This window comes from Panicum hallii, chromosome 1 (genome assembly GCF_002211085.1).
Source record: "Panicum hallii strain FIL2 chromosome 1, PHallii_v3.1, whole genome shotgun sequence".
NCBI classification, from domain to species: Eukaryota; Viridiplantae; Streptophyta; class Magnoliopsida; order Poales; family Poaceae; genus Panicum; species Panicum hallii.
The window spans coordinates 45837816-45860691 of record NC_038042.1 but is presented as its reverse complement, the minus strand read 5'-3'; the positions used below and the strand labels follow the sequence as shown (position 1 = coordinate 45860691).

Genomic DNA, 22876 nt, shown 5'->3' with positions numbered 1-22876 from the left:
CTTCAAGCTATCCATCCTCGTTGGCTAGAGAGATATTTGCTGCTTGAGATCTCTGTGATTGTGGCACTAAAGTTGCGACTACGTACGAGCATAACTAAGCACGCACACATGAATTCATGACAAAATAAGCAAATAACTTTTGAGCGCATGCGATAACACTCGCAGATTCGGACGATTTTAGACGACGGAGCTCAAAACTTGCTCAATTATCGAGGAAAAACGACTGCGTTGCTCAAGAGATTGTAGGATCACAGAGGCACAATAAGTCTAGCTTGTAGCCACAAGCGGCGAGAAACTTGCAATCACACATGAACATGTGAAACGGAAATTGACAGCTCTTGATGAATTCACCCCGGCCCCCAATTAAGCTGGAGTGTTGGTCCAAAGAAACAGATTGTGGCATGCTTAAAAATGGTGATCAACTACATTAATTACAACCACCAGCGCTAGTCATCAAGCATGAGTATTACTCGATGCATAGGGGTTATCATCGATCGAATTCGTATTCGGGCCAACAGAGATTCGAATAGAGGTGTACGTAATCATCGAGAAGGGAAGGGAGCGAGAAGTAGAAAAAGGAAAAGCACTTGATCTCAGCTGCATGCGCGCGGCGAGTAGCTAGGCGGCCGGCGGCGATCACGAGCAGCCGTTCTGGACCCGGAGCGTGCGGCCCGCGGGGCCGTGCGAGACTACCGCCGGGCGGCGCGCGGCGGCGCACTCGGCGACGAGCGCGTCGCGGGCGGTGAGCAGCCCCGTTGTGGCGGCGAGCGGGCGGTCGAAGACGGCGCAGTCGACCCAGTCCTTGAGCAGCCGCTCCTGGCCCCACATGTCCGGGATCCGCACCCGGCCCGCCATCTCCGTGCGGTGCCGCTTCAGCCGCTCCCGCGCGCTCTCCTCCGCCGGCCGCCGCGGCACCACCTCCCCGCAGCAGACGTCCGTCGCGGCGGCCTCCTCCTCCGCCGCCCTGTCCTTCTTCTCCGGCTCCACCGCCGGAGCCTTGCTGCTGGCCACCGCCTCCGCTGGCGCCTGCTCGGACTCGGACGTCCCAGCCGCCGGCGCCCGGTCGTCCGAAGCGGCGGCGGCGTCGTAGGCCGGCGCCGCCGCCTGGGGCTTCAGCTCGCCCGCCGGCGGCCGCTGCTGCGTGCACGGCTCAGAGTCAGACAACGCCATGGCAGCCCCTTCCACGCGCGGGATAAAGCTGCTGTGTGGTGCAACTGGCAGCTAGCCGAGGGAAGGAGAGGAGCGGAAAAGATCAGCCGGGGATCCGTGGGTGGGAGAGGAGAGCGGTCGGGCGGTCGGGTGGAGGTGGGCTGCTGCTGCTACACGTTAAAGAAGCTGGGGGGCGGAGCGGGCGGTGGCGCGCGCGGCGGGGGGCGCTGGCGATGTTATGGTGCGCGGGAGGAGAGCGTGGCCTCGCGGGGCGGTGTGTGGCTGCGCTCGCCCCGGCTACGTGGTGCGCGCGGGGTGGGGGCGGGAAGGGAGCACGCATGGACCTGCGGCGCGCGCGGTTTCGTTGGCCGGGGCGCGTTGTGCGTGTCAGCGCGTGGGCTTGAGGATGCTGGGTCGGGCGGGAGGGAGCCTGGCTGGACGCACCAGGGCCAGTGGGTTGATGCGGGTGGGGCGGATTTTTTGCAGGGGCCACTTGGCGCCGCGCCGGCCGCTCCCAGCCGCGCGACCCTTGCTGCTTGGCGTCCAGATTCTCACTTGGATGGAGTAGGGGGCCCTCTTGTTTCGCCCCTTGGCGCTCGCAACTCGCACAAACCCGTCCGACATCGAGGAATGCTACAAGCATCGAACCTACCAGAACGTTTGGAGGTGCATCAAATATGCGCAGGCATGAGGCATGGTGCTTTATGTTTTCAAAAAAGTCAAGTTACCATGGCCGTGGGCTAAATATATGTATTTTCGTTGTATTTCCGTTTTAAGTAATGGAAATGGGACGTGCCTCGTGTCGGAAAAAAATATTTTCGAAAGAGAAAAAAGCAAACTTCTGGCTCTGGATTCACGTGTGTTTTTAGGTAATTGAGCATCACTCCTCCCTGACCCCATATATTAGAATTGGCTAATTCACCAATTCATGTTTCAGTGACAAGGTTGACGGAGCGTATGATCTGTACTGTGTTCTAAAAAGAAAAAAATAGCAGATATCTCTCTGGACATCTAGAGTTGGATGGACCCTTCTGCAGACAATGCACACGTTATAAGCTTGATCCACCCTAATGCGGATGTTGTGGATCCTTTCGAGACAGTTGCAGTACGTATCCGTAGATGCACTGATTTTGGCTTTCACTTGCGTACGAATTGATTATCATCTGCACAGTTTGTGTGCAATGCTATAGTTGATGTTTATGGTGTTCAAGCATATGAGGAAGCTTTTCGCTCATCACTCTAACTGGCTGACAAGGGTGGCGCCTTTTAGCATTTTCCTCCTTTAAAGCATCTATCATTGTTCGTCCTCCCCCTTCACCTACGCCGTGGGATCTTTCAGATAAAACATAGGCCCTTTTTGTTTCCGATTATAATTGGCTTATCGGTGAAAATAAGCGATTTTCGCTTCTGTGGTAAGCTGCATGCTTTAGAGATTTGAACTATAAAAAGCGAGAAAATCTTTGCTTAACTTATAATCTAAGCATGGCTAAGAGAAGTGGAAACAAACAGAACCATAGTTTACGCTGGAGAAGCGACGACAGCGCCGGCTGGTGCATCGTGCGCATACCCCTACCAATGTCCTACCATGGGCTGTTGGTTTAGGTGGGGAAGGGGTGCTCCAGTTTCACAGAGCTTTTGCATAAATAACAAGCTCAATTATCGCTCAAAGGAATTCTGGTTGTCCCTTGAAGCTCCGCGGATAAACTGTTTACGTGCCATATTTTTCTTTTTGAACTTCGCCTAGTTTTAGTGTTAGATAATATGTTTTCGATAATGACGTGTCCGCCGTGGCTTCGTCAATCTTAAAATCATTCAGCTTAATCTATGAAGATGCTCACATAGTAAAATTATGTACGTGTTTCCATATAGATAAGTGTATATGCATGTATTCATAGGGTTAAGTGTATTTAAACATCTGCATTTGTACTGTGTTTCGAAAAATAGATAGGAGCGAATATCATTATGAGAAAATAACTATTGTTGAATATTCAATGAACTGTGATATTCATTTGGTGATATTCCTTATTTAGTTTCCTTTAAATAATTTCGGCACGGCGCAACCAAAAAAATCTAGCCATACTTCTTTCTTCTGTGGGCTTGCGTTTGAGTACGTAGTCAGGTAGCTAGGGTACTGGCACAAAGCGTCACTTGACCGAGAGGTAACCGGCCGGAGGCAGCCCGGCGAGGGCGAGGACGTGGAAGAACTGTTCCTGATGCTTGCATTTCTTTTGTTTGTTTGCTTTTTAATTTATCGCGATAATGACCCCCTGCAATTTGAAGGGTCGGTGTCGCTTTTGTAACAAGGGGTTGAATCACCGTAAAGCTGCTGGGGGGTCTGCCGCCGGAGATCTAGAAAAGAAGAAGATGATGGTGCTGCCTGCCGGGCGGCGGCTTCCGTTCCGAGTCCCTGCCGGTGACCAGGCTACGTATGTATATCTGGATCTGTGGCGTTCAGGTCCCCGCCGGGGATGTCTGGCCTCTGAAAAGTCGACAGCTGTGAAGAAGGATACCGGCACCATCGATCCCAGAGGCTGGCCTCGTGCGCACACATCTTTTAGTCAGATCGACGTAGATCGTGGAATGCGAGGCCACAAATGGCTGTTCTGCAAAAGTTAAGAGGCCCTTTTCATGAACCGGCTAAAGCAAGAATATGCCTGTTTAGTATTTCTAGAAGAAAGATCAAGGCCCATGTAAATCTTCTTTTTCAAGGTCTGCAGGTCCCTAACTACCAGAGCCCTTGTTCCTTATGGAATAGTATAGGCTAGTAGCTTTAGTATTCACTCGAGAGAAGATGAATTCAAGTTCAACTTTTTTTAAAAAAAATATACTTGAGGAGGCTTCAACTTGGAGGAATTCGTGTGCTCGAAACGAAATCGGTAGAGATCTTGGAAATGGCCAGGACGGTGATGCATGTATCAGCCCTGTTGGAGCACGGGTCCTCCGTCCGATCTCTCCAAGAAATTTGATGAACAGCGACGAATCCACAAATTGAAAATAAATGCGTCACACAGGAAGCCCGAAAGGTACGTGCACGTCCAAACAAAGGCGTACGTCGAAAATGCGATGCCTAAAATGATTTCCCGAAAGGCAAGCAGGCTTACAGGTATTCCGCCACAAAATGCCAGTGGTTTGCATCAGCCATGCATACCCCCGCCATATGCGCAGCAACGTCGCTCTCACCTTTTCTTCCATCAATAGCATCATCGAGATATGACCTGTTTCCATGCATTGCCGCCAAAATTATTTGGTACTCCATCTCATACGCAGACAAGTGCCGTTGTATTTTTATTTCTTTTCTACAGCAAGATAGGGACTTTATTTGATCATCATCAAGGACAATATTTCCATCTAAAAAATAATAAAACAAAAAACTAAAGAGACAATTACAAGAGGGAGATTAGCCAAATATGCGACCATGCATCACAAACAAAATAAGCAAGTTTAGAAGGCTTATGAGCCTGCTTATTAAATCCCCAGCCTCGATGCACAGACCGCACATAGTCAAACCACTTGGATCTTCCCTTGGTGTCCTGCAAATTTATCATGAAGGCACACTGGGGAACCATCTCATTAATTAAGTAGCGGTGTTTGGTTTGAGGAACCGCCTCATGCTAAATGAGGTGGTGCACGCAGTATCAGTCCGTTCCATGAATTTTGGCTCCTACTAATTATTAGATTGTGATGAATGAGGTAACGATGGATCAACACATTCCATTCTACAAACTAAATAAGAAAGTACGGAGTGAGAAGATGATGGGCCGCCACCAATTCTGAAACCAAAACCCCCCCCATAAGGGGGGATAAGTCCAAAATATATGGCCCGTCCACGGCCCAAAACGGAGATAAGCAGCTCCACATAACCCGAAATGGAAGTATATACTGGTCATCAGGCTTGAGCGCAATCATGAGGGTAACCGATCAGTATCACCTTTGTCTTGTGCCGGCAATGATGCAGGAGAGCGAGCAAGCAGCGTCACTTGCAAGCGAGATGTCCGAGCGGTGCGGTGTGGCAGTTGCTCCCGCCTCCGCTCCGGCTGGCGGCGGGCACGGGCAGACAGAGCCTGCTACGCCACGAAAGCATCATTGCGCTTGCTCAGATGAGAATCTGAGATGTTTGCTTGCATGGACCATGATTTCCCCAGAACGAGACCGTCATCCAACCATTCGAGTGAGAATCCGAGCCACAGGCCCCTCCTGGCAGGACGGAATGGCATCAATCCAAGCATTTCCTTTTATTTTCTTTTGCAGGGTAGTTCATGAACTTCTTGAAAGCCTGGCTACACTAGAATGCAGTGCACATGGTTGATGACTTCACCGAAGGAATTGGATTTTCTCCAGTCAACTCAAATATGGTGCCTGCCACTGCCAGCAGCAAGGTCTTCCAGGTACTCTGCTGATCCCTACTTCCAGGAAGGTGCCATTTTCCCCACGGCTTCACCTGGTCCCGTTCCAAGGATCCTGCTCCTTTCCACTGCACCCATCACTCCACTCCATCTCAAAGAAGCCGACACCTAACAACTGGACATCGATCAGCACGCGCCTGATTACTGAACAATAACCTAATACTAACACTAGCACATTACACGTAGGACGGTGTGTCGCATATCATAGTTTATAGAGTTGTAACATGTCTATTTATATATATGTATGTACAAAGATGAGAACACTCGATCAGTCGATCGCCCTCCTCCCCAGGCAAAGCTGATGCGAGACAGTGGTGACCACGCACCGACGAGCAACGAGTGAGACCTCTGCTTCAACGACCAGCCGCGAGCCAAGCGACGACCGACACAGGATGGCGGCGCATCACCTCCTCCTGCTGCTCGCCGCGCTGCTCCCGGCGGCGGCCACGGCGGACCCCGACGCGGTGCAGGACTACTGCGTGCCGGACGCCGGCGGGCGCGGGCGGCCCCTGGAGCTGGCGCTGCTGCCGTCCTACCCGTGCCGGAGCCCCGCCAACCTGACGGCGGCCGACTTCGCCTTCGCCGGCGTGCGCACCGCGGGCAACTTCTCCGCGGACACGGGCTTCGCGGGGGTGTCCGTCACGCCGTCGCAGTTCCCGGCGCTGCACACCCTGGGCGTCTCCTTCGCCCGCGCCGACCTCTCCGCGGCGGGCGGGGTGAACCCGCCGCACTACCACCCGCGCGCCACCGAGACGGCGCTCGTCCTGGCGGGCCGCGTCTACGCGGGCTTCGTCGACTCCGGCGGCCGCATCTTCGCCAAGGTGCTCGAGAAGGGGGAGGTCATGGTGTTCCCCAGGGCCATGGTGCACTTCCAGATGAACGTCGGCGACGAGCCGGCCACGGTGTACGGCACCTTCAACAGCGAGAACCCCGGCATCGTGCGCATCCCGGCCACCGTGTTCGGGTCCGGGATCAACGGCGGCGTCCTCGAGAGGGCGTTCGGGCTCTCCCCGGCGGAGCTCCGGCGGCTCGAGAAGAGGTTCGGCCCGCCCAAGACCAAGCTGTCCGAGATGGACGATTAGTTAGTTAATCAGCTGGTGAAGTGGTGATCAGATCAGCCACTGTGGCGGTGCATGGTTAATGGTTAATTACTAGTTTACGGTAGACTTTGTGAGTTGGAGTACATTTCTTTTGAATTGTCAATGTAGTACTGTTAGGGGCGGATCCAGGCCCCGTGCTGCCGCACAGGTCGAGCATAGTTTACCTCAAGTGATTTTATGCATGTTATATACCTAAACTACTAGAATTTGATTTAAATTCAGGTAATCTAGCACATGCCCACAGGCTTAGCCCTGGGTGATAGCCAGAGAAGCTCCGCCCCTGAGTACTGTTGTGGTATGATATGAATTATATGGCGGTGGTTGTGGTGGACCGATGTTGTGATAGACTTGGAATGATTAGAGCCTTTAATTTGGAGGTGCATGTTGGTACAGATGGGCGGTTAGGTGTCACATTCGATCGAGTGTCAAGGGTCAATGGCATGTTTATCTTAAACAAATTGGTAAAGAAGACCGACTTTAGTTTGTTGCGGATCATAATTCCTCTGCGCATGCCAAAGTTAGATCAAGCAGAAAGTGCAACTTATTGAGGTGGTGCATGGCACGTACACCTTCTGAATAGTGTTACAATAATCCAATCACAAAAGTAATTCACTACTAGAAAACACTCCATCAGCACAGGGAAAACGGTACTACGAGACCAAGACTAACGGAGACTTTTAGTTTTGATCTTCGTCACCAGGTAAAATACACGGTATCAGTATCAAGGTCCCTCTTTAGTACCAGGTGGGTGAAGGTGTTTTTACAAATCACGCGATTTTTTCACACGAAATACGCACCCGTGCAGTAGGGATTCGAACCCGCGACCTCTTGCTCACGCGTACATTGCTTATCATATCACCTACACAGCAGTTGTGATTGAGAGGGAAATACTTTCTAAAAGAAAGTAACCCGTGGAGGACCCAGGTAACACCACCCGATACTAAAAAGAAAAGATTCACATTAGTACCGGTATTAGTACCGGTAACGTTACCACCCCGTTAACATTAGTACCGGATGATGTTACCAACCGGTACTAATGTGGCAACCGGTACTAATATGACGGGTGATGTTACCAACCGGTACTAATGTGGCAACCGGTACTAATATGACGGGTGATGTTACCAACCGGTACTAATGTGGCAAACTAACGTGGCAACCGGTACTAACGTGGCTGGATGCCTTTGTACAGGGTGGTAACACCGAAAAGTTTAGTATTAGTATTGGATGATGCTACCACCCAGTACTAATGCTACTAGCATAATGCTACTAAGCATTAAGTGGGCCGATAACCCCTTTTCTACTATTGATTAATGTAACCTTAAATGGTCAGACGAGGTAGTTGTACAATACACACATGTATTCAAGCCTTATATGTTTGACGATCTGTGTCTCGTTCAGTCATTTGTAAGCATATTTCTTTCATTATTATACAGCAATTTCTTTCTTTCAGTAGTAGGCAAGGTACAACATCTATTTGTGCACTTCAATCAATACCAGGATATTCTCCTGTAGGCCTTTAAGGGTGAGAGTGCAGCGTCTATTTGTCTATTTCGGAAAAAAATTGATTAGCCAAGTTTACTATATAACAACAATAAACACAAGAATTCCATGTGCCGTCGTGCCACTTACAGCATAAAAAATCTTGGACACAAAAGCAGGTGTTCTTACATCCTACTGAACATGCATAGGCAAATAGAAAACCATTGAAAATGTCACAACATACTTATCTATTGCCCCTGAAGCTCGTGTTCCCTGGCATCCATAGTCCACATCCGTCGTGGCTAACTGGACCTGGTCACAACGGTCTCTAGCTCTGCTGGGTGCCTGGGTATAAGAGGATTTCAGGTATTACCAGGCAAACTATGGAAGTATGGACGCTGGGAGCCAAGACACACCATTCTGTGACATGCATTTTGGCGCGAACAATACATAATTATGCAGCAACTTCCTGCCTAACATCTGGCACATGGTCTAAGGTATAATGGCCAAGCCTTCCAGTCGAATAGAGATTGAGCAGTTTCAGAGCTATAGATTTGCCCACATCCTCACTTGATTCAGTGGAAACTTTGAAAGCCTCCTGTAAGGATATAAATTGGCGGTCTACTAATCTTCTGAGTTCATCTTCCTTTCCAAGATCGCCCTTAAAGGATGATATAGTCTCAAAAAGCACTTGGTGCACCGCCTTCACGATGAAATCCTGCAAAATTACAATAAGGCAGTGCATAGATTTGATATCGAAGAATTACATGCTGCTAATACAACTTAAAATCTTTGGAACAACAATTTTAAATCTTTCTCATGGAAGAATCCAAACATTAGAAATATGACAATTGGCTTGTATCAGCAGCGAGAAATTGCACAAACAATTAAACTAGGATGAACGTTACAGTGCATTCAACTCTAAACTCTTTGACACACTCACCTGACTATGATCTGAAACATATTGCCTTTTCTTGCTGTGGCTCCTGGAGGTATTTGCATTACCACTAGAAGAGGTATCCCCTGCTTGATTTAGGTTCTCCCAACTCCTATATCCCTCTCTCGAGTTCACGACTGCAAGAAGAAACTGTGCAATATCATACTCATCTAACAAGGATCCCTTGATTGCTCCTGCAAAAGAGTGTGCATGCATCAGATAATAATACCCCCCCCCCCCCCTCTTCTCCCAATATGTAAGGCATGCACACATTTGAAGATTGGAACCAACTCATGTCATGTAAATTTTGCTTGAAATAATACCATTGGATTGGAATTTAAAAGTACTTTCCTATGGTTATGATTTTGTTGCTACAAACATTCATGCCTTAATTTTGGGACCGAGGGAGCAGTTGAAGTAAAGCCAGAAGCTTTGAAGTAATTGGTACCTGTCAAAGCTAGTCTGGGACCAGAATCATCATTTGCAAATCTCGGCGATAGAACACCAGGAGTGTCTAACACATATATATTTGGATGACTAGCAACCTTGTAGATCAATAAGCCTTGTAAGATGTAAATGTCATTTGACTATCAGAAAGATGCTTGCTAAGCCAAAAACATGTTGAACTAGCGGCTTCTAGCACACATTGGAAACAGAAACATCACATGCACTGTTGTCAGTTCTACAATAACTACGCTTCAGTTTCATTATCCTTTTCATGATAAATTGGACTTTTGGTTGAAGCAGACAGTACTGCAGCAACCAACTTTTAAGTGCATGATCTATTACCATCTGGAAAAAGCAGCATTTTAATTTCATGTGTCCTACAACATACTACTCCCTCCGTCCTAAAATGTAAGGCACTAGAGGGTTCAAAATTTGTACCCAAATGTAAGGCATCCTAGGGTGTTTTGGAAACTAATTATTCCCAACATGCCATAAAATCAGCAAAATGACAACCAAACAAGGCATTAAATAGGGGTACATGTGTCATTTCCTCATTTCCTTAATCTGTTATAAAAATGCTAGGATGCCCTATATTACAGGACGGAGGGAGTACATATGAGCTGTTCAAATTACCTTGTATCCACTTATGTCTCTAGTTTCTCCAGGATGGCTGCTCACAATCGCATGCTTGAGCTTTCCCTTATCTGGACAGACAGCAATCATCAGGATGACGGAATATCATGTCAGAAACAAAGCAAAGCAGATGCAACACAAATAACAGAGCAGCAACAACTAATCTGCATGTATCACCTGCTGCTCCAATCCTCCCAATTTGATGCATTGCGTTAACGATGGCTGACTTCCCAACATTAGGAATTCCAACCAGGAGGACAGTTCCAGTGCAATCTCTCTCTCCATGCTTGATCTCCCTGATCCTCGACCGCACAACATTCAACAGCTAAGTGACAGTAAAAATATGCTAGCGCGATCAGACATGAACATCTTCGGTAGAATAGAAATCACCTACCCCAACCCAACTGTTAAAATCTATTTCCTACTGAGAATGTGAGATAAACAAGCTAGTGAGAAGCGACACTGCCTACCTCCTTGATGCTTTCCCTGTTGTGTGAATTGACCGCGATGCACGGGCACGTTCTCTGCTTCTTCATGTACGCCGTCCACTTCTGCACCACCACGAGCAACACTCGTACATCAGAATCTAGAGCCAGCCGTCAAATTTCCCCCAAAGTGCAGCGCAGGGCTGGGCCTGATTTACCTCAGTCTCGGACGGGTCAGCCAGGTCGGCCTTGTTGAGCACGACGAACCGGCGTCCATCGGGCTCCAGGGGCCCGCGGCGGCGGAGAGACTCGAACGCCGAGGAGGCGGGTACGCGAGCGTCGCGGACCTCGAGGACGAGGTCGACTAGGGGGAGGCGGGTGCGGATGGCGCGCTCGGCCGCGGCCATGTGGCGCCCGTACCATGCGCCGGAGAGCCCACGCACGGCCGCACCCAGGCGGCGCAACGCGGTCTCCGCCGCGGCCGCCGCCATTGGAGACGACGAGGCGGGAGACTAGAAGCGTGGAGACGGTGGGAGGTGGCCAGGTGGACCCCTCCCAGCAAGGACAAGGAACCGTCGAATAACTGGGCTGGACCGGCCCACGTGACGGACCTAACCTGCAGGCCCATTTTATTTTATTTTATTTTGAAAAGTTTAGCTGCACGCCTATCCACGATCTTTCGAGGGTTAATAGAAGTCACCCGTGTCACTGGCAGTTAAAATATCACGCAGTTATATTTTTTTAAATCGTATATTCAGATCAAATTTGATTACACCACTGTATCCTTTACGACAAAAGAAGATCACACTTGGTTGATTTATTATGGAACACTTTTTTAACGCGGAACAATTTTTTTGCTAGAACAAATTGTTCCAGCAATATAAAAAAATGTTCTGCCTGTGTGCGATGGTTTAACTGCTAAACACACGTGTGATTCCGAGTATTTCCGATCTTTCGAGCATTACTCCTTTTTTATGCTAAAAAAATCGTACTCCTTTTTTTTTGAATGAATGAAACGGAAGTGCATTGGGCAACGGTGAAACGGAGGAGATCAAATAAAAATTCAGTGACTACGGACGTAACTTATTGCTATTATTTCTCACCTAAATATAGGAGCAACAATCATGCACAATGTCGCTAGCATAATATATTCTCACTGCTCTACAAGAGCCCGTTTTACACCCAAAAACTAAATCCGATCACTCGTCCCCGAGCAGCAGCGACTTGACGATGGTGTCGGCCATGCCGTCGACGATGGGGAAGAGGTGGCCGGCGGTGGGCAGCTCGTGGTAGCGCACCCACGGCAGCCTCTGGCTGATGTACCGCGACAGCCCCACGGGCACGATGAGGTCCTCGGCGCCGTGCCACAGGTGCACCCTGCCCTCGCCGCCCGGGAACGGGTCCTCCAGCTCCAGCGGGCTCCAGCTCCACTTGCCGAACCCGACCGTCATGTCGCGGTGCAGGCTCTCGTGCTCCCCCTGCTGCCGCACCTGGTACTGCACGCCGCCGCCGCCGCCCAGATGACAAAAACAAGCAAGATCGATGAGCAACATTTTCTGGCTGGGGAACGCGAGACGTAGTGGTCGGGGATCTATCGGTAAGGTTGCTTACGGCATAGGTCCTGTAGGCGAACTTGGGGATGACGGCCATGTCCTCCCGGGAGAGGATGGCGGGGTTGAAGGAGATGACGCTGGACGCCGGGAACAGCTTCTGGGTGTTCCACCAGTAGGTGAGCCAGGGCGCGTGGTGCGCCACGCCCACGGCCCACTTGTCCTGCGCCACCTGCACGTTCCAGGCGTCCCGGGTCACGTTCGCGGGGAACCCCGACCACCAGTAGTTGCCCACCGGGCCAAGGATGGCAACCCCCGAGAGCCTGTGGAATGGAGCAGCAGCTCGCAAGGTTCAGCCCACGGCGATCAAACAACCATCACATCTATCTGTTCTACGGTCTGAAGACCGATCGATCAAAGGCAGCGAGCGTGTAATAATGTACCTGTGCGGGATGTACTTGAGGCAGCTCCACATGATCTCGCCGCCCATGGAGAAGCCGGCGAGGTAGAACTTGGGGCCGAGCTCCAGGGCGTCGGCGAGCTGCTCGATGTCGAAGGCGATGCTCCTCTCCGTCCTCGCCGGGTGCGGGTCGCTCTCGCCGTACCCAGGCCGGTCGAACGAGAGCAGGTAGATCCCCAGCTCCTGCGCCAGCTCCTGTCACATTTCGTTCAGTTCAGTTCAGTTCAGTTCGTCAGTACTTCAGCCTGATCATAGATCAGGTAGCACAGCAGCAGCAACATTCCATGGCACTTATCATCAAGGCAAGTCGATCGCATACCGGCGAGACTCGGAGCACGTCGTATCTGCAGGAATCGAAGCCGTGCATGAAGATGATCTTGTGCCTGGCCTCCTCCCTGGGGACGCCGGACTCGTAGTAGGCCAGGTGCCGGCCGTCCTGGAGCCTGACCCTCGGCGACGTCACCGGCGGGCCGCCGGGCGTCCCGGGGATCTTGGGAGGCGGGGCCTGCAGCTGCCGGTACGCCAGCGCCAGCAGCAGCACGAACGCGAGGCGCGGGAGCCGCCTGGCGATGCCGCCTGTACAAAGACCACACGACAGCATCGATGAAATTAATCCTTGGAAAAATCATAGACTTCTTTTTGCAGAAAAAATAATGGATGTAAGAGACATTATATATAATCATCTTTGGTAAAAGTCAGCGGTCGCGTTCGGTTTGCATAGAGTAGGCCGCTGTTACAGTCTCTCAGATAAAGGCAGAAGAAACAGAGCTCGTATCCAAGACCAACAGGGTATTTGCAACGATGTCCAGGTTGGCTTGATTGATGTGGATGTGATCGACATGCGTGCGTTTACTACCCTTAGATTAAAAGCAGCCGACAAGGCACCAATAATTTAAACCGGCGGCTTGCATCGGATGGGCTTTTATATCGCCAGTCAACTGCCATCCCGACGCTGCAACGCGACCACGACAGCAATCCGTTGAAGAGCATGGGGGCGACCCTGCTGCGGCAAGTGGCAGGGTTACAGTTGCAGCAATTGAGAACGAAACCGTCGTTGGCACAGCAATTCTTTGGTGGAGCAAACAACTGGTGCGGAATGCTACTCTTAAAACCTCCAGAAACGAATAGGTGATTAGGTCCTGTTTGGTTTATGGTTAGGGATTTAAATTAAATTAGGTCTCAATAAATCCCTAAAATGCTAACTATAGTGATTTATCGGGACTTACGGTCTATAAACCCATAAGTCACCGATCTTCACTTGGCCGGCCGAAAAGGACAGGAAACAGCTAGCGCGGCTGAAAGCAACGGGGATGCTGCAGATCGCGAGAAAACGGGGCCGAGCGCCCGCAATTGAAGTGTCCTTTTCGAGATCTCCAAGGCTCGAACCAGCAGGCGGCGCAAAAAGTCCAGCTCCGTGACGCACGGTGGCGAATCGGCGATGCCTCGACGCGTCGCCGAGCTTGGAGTAAGGACGGCACCGATGAATCATCATCCATCGCAGGGGCAGAAAACAAATGAATGACAGTATTCTAATACGAAGTAGTTGGCAAATGTGCCAATCATTCACGGCCTGCATTTAGGAGCTACTGTTTGTACGAAGCAGTACCGACTAAAATAACATGTAGCTAGCTGCTAGCGTCTTCCCTGCAGGTAGCGAGCTACTAGTAGCATTATTCAAGTCTTTTTTTGAGAGAAGCAATATAAAAGTTTTTAATTTCAAGCGGTTGACGCTCTGGACAAGGGCACTACTTGATACTACCTCCGGCCCAAAAATTGTACGGTTCGTCGAGTCCTTTTCGCTACTTCAACGCCCGGAAAGGGCCGAGACCGTGTGGGACGGAAAGCAAGTGGCTGCAGGCTGTAGAAAAAATGGAGTGGAACAGTCGAACTCGAAGAAAGCTACTGAACTAGCTAGCGCGGTGGCACCGCCATGGCAGCGCGTCGCTTTCGGAGCCCCCGCCCGAATCGGCAAGGAGCAGGTTGTTCCGGGAGTCCAACGTCCGTTCAACGTGGCCGGCGGGCGGACACAGCTAGTCCCAGTATTTACTCACTCGATCGCCTGCTGCCTTCCGAGCGCGGACACGGCCGCGTGGATGCATCGTCCATCACGTGCCCACGCGGGGTGTCCGCAGACATCGGGGTTAACGCCCGAATTGGGCAAGACGACGGCGGCCAACGTGTGGCTGCGCTGGCCATCGGGTCGATCGACGTCGTCGCGCGTTACGTCGGGACAAGGATCCCGGCCGGCCCCGGCGCCCGAGCTGGAGCCCGGAGCAGGAGGCGCGCCCGTGACTAGAGTGTTTGTCAGATACCCTCGCCACCTGCTGCCGGAGTTCTCGCTAGGCCGGGGCCGGCCGGCTCCGGATGAGTCAGCAGCCATCGAGGGCGTGAAACCCTGTCCCTGTCCAGAGATCGAAGCCACCCGATCGGTGCCGCTAGCATTCGGAAGGATCGCTTCTCGCAACCAACCCCTCCCTTCGTCGTGCGTGGTCTACGGGCGAGAGAATCTCCGAAAGGGAACGGACGCTACGCGAGATGAGCGACTGGAGGGGGGAGGAGAGGCGTACCGGAGTGGGAGGCCTGGGTCGCCGGCGCCTTGCCGCCGTTGGCCGACGGCTTCTTGCCCGAATCGGCAGCCATGGTCGTCGGACGAGAGAGAGGGACGCCGCCGCGGGCAGGCTGCACAGGCCGCCGGCACGCGCCTAGAAAGGCACGGCCGAGCCCAGCGGAGCGGGGAGGCAGGGGCCCTGCGCGCGCTGCTGGGTGCTCGTGTTTCTGGCTGGGGTGGAGAGGCGGATGAGACGAGAGGCGGGGCGCGCCCCGCTATATATAAGCTAAGCCACCCCCGCGGGCGCGCGGCCCGGCCCGGCCACGCCGGCACGCTGCCGACTCGCGCGCCTCCGCTCGCGGTCGCGCTGCATCTGCCCCTTTTTTTTATTTCATTTTACCGAGGGAGACGGAAGGAGCTAGCGTGCCGTGCGCACCCCGCGCACATCTTCTCGGTCGAGTCGTGCGTCGCCAGGCGAGGCGGCGCGGCCGCACGCGATCGGTCGGACCCGGTCGTACTCCGTGACCATGTGTCTGTCGGGAAGCAGCCGCAGGGAAGGCCGGCCGGGGTCCAAGTCCAAGTAAGAAAAGGGTCCCGAAACACACGCGCTGCAGCAGCCGGCTCCCGCCCGGCGGCGGCTTTCGCAGCAGCCCCGCGCCGCGCGATCCGGCTTTCTCGGGTCGGAGACGGACGCGCCGGGAACCAGGGAGCCGTCAAGCCGATGACGGTGGGCAATGGAAACGAACGAAGCGCGTGTCCCGGTCACGGCACGCCCCGGCGTGTGGGCGGCGACCCGGAGCCTGGAGTTTCTGGTTGCCCATGTGGAAGGTACATACGGGGATCGGATCCTCGGCCGGTGGGCGGTACGCGCAGGAGTAATGGAGCCACCGTGGCCAGAGGTGGCTCCATCAGCTGGATTGTCCCCGTGAAGCCAAGGATCCGCGAGGGGGCAGACAGCGCGCCAGTAAAAAAAAAACGGCACGAGCACGATGCCACGGTTTCGTACAGGGAGTGATTATATTTTTCTTTCATTTATCATCATATAAAAATCTGGGTTTTGGTTTAAAAAAGAAAGCTCGTTTCTTCTTGCCCGAGATGTCTATTCATAGCATGTGCGACTAGCCGCTGTATCTTCGCACATATCCGTTGAAGATAACAATTTTCTAGAATAAAATGAAATATTCCATAACAAAATAAAAAGCTGAAGATAACAATATTTTAAAATATTTTTATCTAGATACATGTCTCAAGTGGTACAACATCACATGTTAGAAGGAAAAACAAGTCTTTGTGAATTTTTTTGTGTTTACGGGTAACTTTTACCTTGGCAAGAAAGAGACGTGCAGCCGCTAGCTTAGCTTCCTGCTCTAAATGTCAAAAGCGACTGTCGGAATGTTCCCGGTAAAAGAAAGTCGGACATTTATGGGTGGACCAACATCTTCGTCAAAAGGGTCGCTTGATTAATGCGATTCTACGGTGCTATTTGAATCTCATAGGAATTGTAACAATATAAATAATATCTACTTCCTCCATCAGTCGTTTTGTCTTTTCTCTGAATGTAGAAAAGATAAAAACGACTAATAATATAGGATGGAATAAGTATCAATTATATAAATTATAACAATGCAGATAATACATACGTGGGCTCTAGCAGTTTCCGACGGTCACCCTTCAGGAAACTGCACTCGCGGGGCAGGGCGGGGAGGGGGGAGGAGGTGGGCTTAAGTCGGCCGCATTTCGTGTTTCTGAGTATTTTTCAATATACACTCAGCATAATAATATTTTTCTAGTGTTTTCTGTTGCACCTAGCAAAGTTTTAGGCACACGGGAATAACTTGGTAACCGTAGTTGGAGCGCTCATGGTGACAGAGATGTTTCCCTAGAGCTGGACACTCGGGAGCATTATTTACGTGGGGCAAAAAAGCAACCATTTTTTGTTGGGGCGAGCATGTGAATTTGGATTGTATAGATTTTTTTAGCCGATTTCTATAATCACTATGGGATTCAAAGAGGCTCTAAGTTGCATAGTGCACCCATATATATATATATATATATATATATATATATATATATATATATATATATATATTTAAAAGAAACATAGGTGATCTTGAGATTAAAAAGTTAACACAAGCGTGTCCCTATTGACGGGTAGGGTACATAGTCTATTACTAAAAAGTAGCACCATCCATTCCTAAGATAAATATAGAAAAATGCTAATACCCACTCTGAGTTTAGGATTCGAATTTATTGGATGGTAGGTTCTAACATGAGGACCCTAACGAGCTAAGATCAGTTTTCATTGTGCACTAGTTTCTGTCTTAAAACTTCTTTTTTAAATATAGTTCTATCACAAAATCAATATCGCATTGGCGGTCAATGAAATAATGTACCACAACGATTCTAAGGTACATGAAGACTGAATTCATAAGGTACATGAAGTATGCTGGTGCATTAGTGAGTCCAAAAGACATAATCAGATATTCATATAGTCCATATCTGGTCGAGAAAGCCGTTTTTGGAATATCACTAGGCTTGATTTTGATCTTATGATAACCAGAGCGTAGATCAATCTTAGAGAAGATCTTAGCTCCACCTAGTTGATCGAACAAGATATCAATGCGGGGAAGGGGGTACTTATTTTTGATAGTGATCGCATTGAGTGGACGATAGTCGACACATAACCTTAAGCTATTGTCCTTTTTCTTTACAAAGAGAGCGGGACGTCCCCAAGGTGAAGCACTGTAAGCGCATGTACCTAGGTTTAGACTTTAGAGCATCAGTACACATTCTTCGACTTAGTGATAGAATGAGAGTATATTTCTGAAAATATATTGGTTTTAGATGCATGAAAATCATGTGGCAACTTTTGGAACATCCTTGCTAAATTCCATCTTTTGGGGACCCGCTAAATTGCTTTTGCTGACTGAAAATTAGCAAGAATTGATGAGGTGGCTAAAGGAGAGAAGAGTTCTAGTTAGAGTAACTTCACAAAGAGAAGAGGCGTGAGTGCGATCATCATAATATCGTATCTTAAAATAATCTAACTATCTATTTATTTCTCCACAATTTTGTAATCCACCAAATCATAAATTCGTTCTAGTTGCATCTATATCCATTAGTCAAAGATCAACGGCACCTCTTTGTTGTCATGAATCAAAAGCAGGTGAAATGTGAGATATAGTGCAATTTTTTTTTCTAGAACACGTGATCTCTTGACCTAGAAATTTTAATTTCTCTAATTTTTTTGCTTGGATTGGAACATGATAAATATATCAGATTTTGTTAAATAAAAACCTATCAATAGACAAATAACATTGCCTATAGTCTCTTATATCGATCCCTTCCTTTTCAGGGTAAAGGTCATCTCGACATCTTCCCAATATAAGGTGTGATACGTACTGTGATCAATGGTAGCGATTTAGGCGGTATAAAAAGAAAACAACAGAGTAAGCAGTAGTAAACTGCAAAAACAAGTTCTAAACAAAGGAAAACGAAAATGTGATCGTTCAATGCAGCAAACACAGCAAAACCATGAATGCAACATTATGCTATCTTGATTTGAAATTACTTAATCTCACCTGAATATTTTAAAGGACCTTAAGAATTGAATTTCTGCATTTAGATATTCTGTCAACATTATAATTTAAGCAGTAAAAAAACTTAAATTTCTTGTGGTATCTAGCACCTGAACTTAACATAATTTGAATTAGAGGTACTTTGTAAAGTGGGTCTTAGTAATTGTTTCTTTTTTTGGCAAGAGAGTTGGCCAGCATATCTTAAGATTATTGACGAGTAGATGAACTTTTGACGTTGGCTTTGTCGTTTACCAATGAAAAATAACCAATTGTAAACGGGACAACATTGAGTCGGAAATTCAAACCTGATGTACAAGTTTTAAGAAAACCACTGCAGGCAAGGTTTGAAAAGTTGGACCGAACAGTAAACCATGGTCTGGTAACCCTCGGTCACATGCTGAATCGTCCGCCGGGTGAAGCACCGCATCAGCTTGCCATCAGGGTCCGACAGCCCCAACACGAACACAGAAGGACCCGGACGAGACGACTCTGCCCTGCGTTCATGGGATGGTATGGATTTTACAGGGGTGATGCGACGAAACTGCCTCGCGAGCCAGCAGCAGCTTGGGGCCGACCGACCCCGGCTGGCGACCAGTACGTGCAGGTGCAGCAGTAATGAACGAGTGGCCTACCTGACAGTGACAGATAGTGTGGTCAATGTGGGCTCGGTCCATCAGATTGACAGTAAAATTCCGCACGAGCTACAATTTGGTTTCAGTAAATTGTGGCTTGTGAGCGTAGTTTTTGCCTTTTTGCTGGAGAACTCGGCTGTGCTTGTTGGACTGCTCCATCGATCGTCGCCTCTGCAGGGTCGGCACGAGCCAACTCGTGCGACAAGCTCTCCTGCGATCCTGGCCTCTATAAGTTGGCACCAACCGCAACGCGACTTCTACGGCCGAACGAAGAACGGGATGATGTGCAGCAGCAGCAGTGTTCTGATCTGGAAGACTGAAGACGTCTCTCCACTGCAGATGTTTGCTGTGGAACTTCGACTAGGACGGCTAGCCCAATGCAAAATTCTTCATCAAGTGCGACCGCTTGACCAGGATTAACTACTACTATTGGTTCCTGTCCTGTCAGACATGTTTGTCAATAATCTGGGGGATAGCAAAAGATCCTGTACACTCGAAAACCTTTGAATGTGCAAAACTTGTACTCCCTCCGTCTACTTTTATAAGGCGCATACGCACATCAAAATTTAAACTTTGCAATCTTTGATCAATAATTTAATTATTATTTTTTATCTTTATAATGTAAATTTTATATGGTTGGATTCGTAATCAAATATACTTTATCATGATTATAAGTTTATAACCATAAGAGATATAATATATGATAAATGAATGGTCAAAGTGTTATTTGGAAGATAATGCCATGTTATACTATACCTTATAAAAATGGATGGATGGAGTAAAAATATAGCTTCTGATAAAATATTAGTAAATAGGAGTAGCAGAAATCTAGCTTAGTCACCATAGCTTTGTGTCGACATCAGGGTGACGCCTTTTAACTTGCTGATCGATGAGCTAGTTTCTTCTGTATGACGACACTTGCGAAACTCTTGCAGGTATTTTCCCTTTCATCGATGATATTTTGTCAACCGTACGTGCAAAAAACATATGGTGCAGCCTTGTTTCATCCGGGGAAGTTCAGCATACCAATTCCACCATCAGTGTGTATGGTTGAGATTCTGTTCAGTCAGCAAGCACCATATGAACAACAAGATGAAAGCCAACCTCTTGGAAGTATCATGTGGCCATGGAAGTGGTGTTGACTGCATGCTCTATGATTAGGAGCGAGGGAAGTAAGAAGAAGAGCAAATTATTAACACAAGTGGGCTGGAGACGACTACAGGATTGCACATGAGACATTGACTTCTAGAATGTACTATTGCTATGGCATATGCATAGATGAGGTTATGCAGTTTGGGCGTATGAAAGGGAGATCACAATGTTCGCGAAAACAAAAACGAGGACGAGGGAAATAATAGATTGCACATAAGGAACACATGTGCACGTTTGCGAGAACATATATTTCATTAATTTTGATCTTTTACAAAATTCAGGAATACATGACTCAGTGACAACTCGTCTTCTCCTGCGTAGTTCGCTGATTCCCGAGGCCTATTAGGCGTGTCAGGTTAATTACATCCGTAGAGTGAGTCTACGGAACACCTCCGATTAAGCTGTGCTTTTATGGTCATTATCAAATCATCTGCTCGTCGTCCATATGCAATATATGGTATGGAAATAACGTGCCTGAAGCACGTGTGAGATATGGGTGGCTTTGTTTTTCGCCGAAACCCGATCACGATAGTATTGTCGCCATACCGGTAGTAAAAGAAAAATGTTGATGGAGGGATGACTTTCGCCTCATTGGTGCTCAGTCATATAGCCTAACTTCATTTAACATGGACATGTGTGTTGCCTTCGCCTTATCGGTACCCGGCAAAATAGTATTTAATCCTGTTATTTGGGATGTGTCGATGTTATCGTGGCCTCGCCTTGTCCGCACTTAGCCAAAAGATTCGTCTAGCCTCGTCGGTACTAGATATGTATAGAACTCTGCCGCAATCGCGGTATTAGTTTTATATTTGGATGATGCTCGCAAGATGAATTGATTTGAATAGCCTTCGGACGTCTCAAATTCTCTTTTCTTTTATTTATTTACTCTGCTCAGGTAGTTTCAGGCCTTAGCTAAAAACACAATTAGGATAATTGCTCTTTTGGAAGAACGAATGACTGCATGTGCAGCTCGCCGGAACTTCTATTTTTATTTGCTTCTTGGCACCATACGTATGAACAGCCAAAGAGCCTTCTTTTATTTGCTCTCGATTGAGCCTTCTCTTTATTTATTTCACTTTGATCCTTCACGGAATAATCAAGGCCTTTGCCCAGAATAATATGAAAGCAAATGCTGCTCTTCTTGAACGAAGAGCAAGCATGCATATGCATCTCGGCAGGATTTATTTCTAATTTTTTTCAACACGGTTGTGTACATAGGTCCGGCCTCTTTTTATCTTTTATTTGCTCTCCCGTCGCAGTGTCATCAAGCCAGCCATCACGTGTCTCCTTTTCATTTGCTCTCCGGTAGAATAAGGATCATTGCTATCGTGCATATAATCCTTCTGAACAAGATTATTTTGTCTCTCGCTCCCTCCCGCAACGGGGCAAGGGATATAAAGCTAACCGTAATGGTATCCCTCCGTGAAATAATTATAGCCGTGTCATCTCGAGTAAATCGATCATACGAGCCGTAGCCGTTTTCTTCCGATGACACCGTCGCTATGCAATCTGAATATAGCCGTGTCATCTCGGAAAAATCAGTCATACGAGCCGTAGCCATCTCCTTCCAAGAATACTGTCGCTATGCAATCTGAATATAGCCGTATCATCTAAAAAAATCGGTCATAGAAGTTGTAGTCATCTCCTTCCAAGAACAACATCGTGACGAGGCTGAACGGGTTGGTGGCGAGATGAGTATTGGCGAGGGAGCCGTCGGCTGGCGTGTGTTGCAGATTGCTGCTTGCCTGTTGGTGTCGGTGGCTGCTGCTCGTTGGCGCAGCACTTGCTTCCTTTGTTGACGACGGCGAGTTGCAGCTTGCAGCGGCGTCTGGACGTGCAGGACTCCTCGTCGACGGCGTGGCTTCCAGGTGCAGCGTGCGTCTGGCTTGCGTCGTCCTCCCGGCGTGTGTGCCTGTGTCTGGCTTGCGTCGCCCCCTGCAGCGTATGCCCCCAGCCTCCGGGGTCCTTGCTGCTTTACATAGGCAACGGAGGGCAGAGCTAGAACCCTCCGCCAAGCAAAAATCTCGCCAATTTAAATCAACACCAGCTTTATCTTTAACAACAGCTCACGTATCAATTTAAACCAGCTAGCATCTTATCCCTTGCGGAGTACGTGGCTTTACCTCGGTTCAGAATCCCAACCATATGAAATTCATCTAGGAACTGACAGGTGGACCAGCATATCAGGAAGCAGCCAGACTCTCGGTATTTGTTGAGATAGAGCTGTATGCGGGTGCCTATGCAAACTAACCGGATTTATTTCCAACGTGTTTATCCTCATCTCTAACTGGCACGTTTAAACGAATCTCCACCAGCCTTCTAGAACCCATCTAGCATGTAATTCATGCTCTCCTCCCGTAAGCCACCCAGCAGCTTAACCTGG

At 48.9% G+C, this 22876-nt stretch overlaps 4 protein-coding genes across 8 annotated transcripts; 1 reads left to right on the top strand and 3 right to left on the bottom strand.

Annotated features, from left to right (window-relative positions):
* Positions 1 to 315: 315 nt before the first annotated feature.
* LOC112895025 (protein BIC1-like) lies at positions 316 to 1398 on the bottom strand. Its single transcript, XM_025962891.1, has one exon. The coding sequence runs from the start codon at positions 1168 to 1170 to the stop codon at positions 637 to 639; it is 534 nt and encodes a 177-aa protein (XP_025818676.1). The 5' UTR covers positions 1171 to 1398; the 3' UTR covers positions 316 to 636.
* Positions 1399 to 5823: 4425 nt separating this feature from the next.
* LOC112875255 (germin-like protein 2-4) lies at positions 5824 to 6869 on the top strand. The gene has a single exon (XM_025939035.1). The coding sequence runs from the start codon at positions 5945 to 5947 to the stop codon at positions 6632 to 6634; it is 690 nt and encodes a 229-aa protein (XP_025794820.1). The 5' UTR covers positions 5824 to 5944; the 3' UTR covers positions 6635 to 6869.
* Positions 6480 to 11096, bottom strand: LOC112875230 (DAR GTPase 2, mitochondrial). 5 transcript variants are annotated; one of them, XR_003225164.1, is made up of 9 exons: positions 10792 to 11096; positions 10619 to 10699; positions 10326 to 10473; positions 10149 to 10219; positions 9517 to 9613; positions 9075 to 9262; positions 8702 to 8849; positions 8381 to 8476; positions 6480 to 6613 (listed from the first exon to the last, which is right to left on the bottom strand). XR_003225164.1 is itself a non-coding variant. In XM_025939010.1 (8 exons), exons 1-7 carry the CDS (start codon positions 11062 to 11064, stop codon positions 8586 to 8588), a joined length of 1122 nt encoding a protein of 373 aa, XP_025794795.1. In that variant the 5' UTR covers positions 11065 to 11096; the 3' UTR covers positions 8201 to 8476; positions 8548 to 8585. The 5 variants fall into 5 exon arrangements, 3 of the variants coding, with proteins under 3 accessions (XP_025794795.1, XP_025794803.1, XP_025794789.1); XR_003225163.1 differs by lacking the exon at positions 6480 to 6613 and adding an exon at positions 8218 to 8293 and having other exon boundaries at positions 8380 to 8476; XM_025939010.1 differs by lacking the exon at positions 6480 to 6613 and having other exon boundaries at positions 8201 to 8476; positions 8548 to 8849.
* A 509-nt stretch (positions 11097 to 11605) lies between these two features.
* On the bottom strand, positions 11606 to 15397 carry LOC112889870. The gene is made up of 5 exons (XM_025956689.1): positions 15151 to 15397; positions 12903 to 13159; positions 12567 to 12778; positions 12185 to 12446; positions 11606 to 12069 (listed from the first exon to the last, which is right to left on the bottom strand). Exons 1-5 carry the CDS (start codon positions 15221 to 15223, stop codon positions 11773 to 11775), a joined length of 1101 nt encoding a protein of 366 aa, XP_025812474.1. The 5' UTR covers positions 15224 to 15397; the 3' UTR covers positions 11606 to 11772.
* Positions 15398 to 22876: the final 7479 nt, after the last annotated feature.

Excerpts from the sequence above, each read along its gene's own strand:
- LOC112895025 (XM_025962891.1), bottom strand. The coding sequence starts at position 1,170 with ATGGCGTTGTCTGACTCTGAGCCGTGCACGCAGCAGCGGCCGCCGGCG.
- LOC112889870 (XM_025956689.1), bottom strand. The coding sequence starts at position 15,223 with ATGGCTGCCGATTCGGGCAAGAAGCCGTCGGCCAACGGCGGCAAGGCG. Across the intron at positions 13,160-15,150 it reads GACCCAGGCCTCCCACTCCG|GCGGCATCGCCAGGCGGCTC; the intron begins GTACGCCTCTCC and ends GTCTTTGTACAG. Across the intron at positions 12,779-12,902 it reads ACGTGCTCCGAGTCTCGCCG|GAGCTGGCGCAGGAGCTGGG; the intron begins GTATGCGATCGA and ends GAAATGTGACAG.
- LOC112875255 (XM_025939035.1), top strand. The coding sequence starts at position 5,945 with ATGGCGGCGCATCACCTCCTCCTGCTGCTCGCCGCGCTGCTCCCGGCG.
- LOC112875230 (XM_025939004.1), bottom strand. The coding sequence starts at position 11,064 with ATGGCGGCGGCCGCGGCGGAGACCGCGTTGCGCCGCCTGGGTGCGGCC. Across the intron at positions 9,614-10,148 it reads GAGACATAAGTGGATACAAG|GTTGCTAGTCATCCAAATAT; the intron begins GTAATTTGAACA and ends TTGATCTACAAG. Across the intron at positions 8,850-9,074 it reads ATGTTTCAGATCATAGTCAG|GATTTCATCGTGAAGGCGGT; the intron begins GTGAGTGTGTCA and ends GTAATTTTGCAG.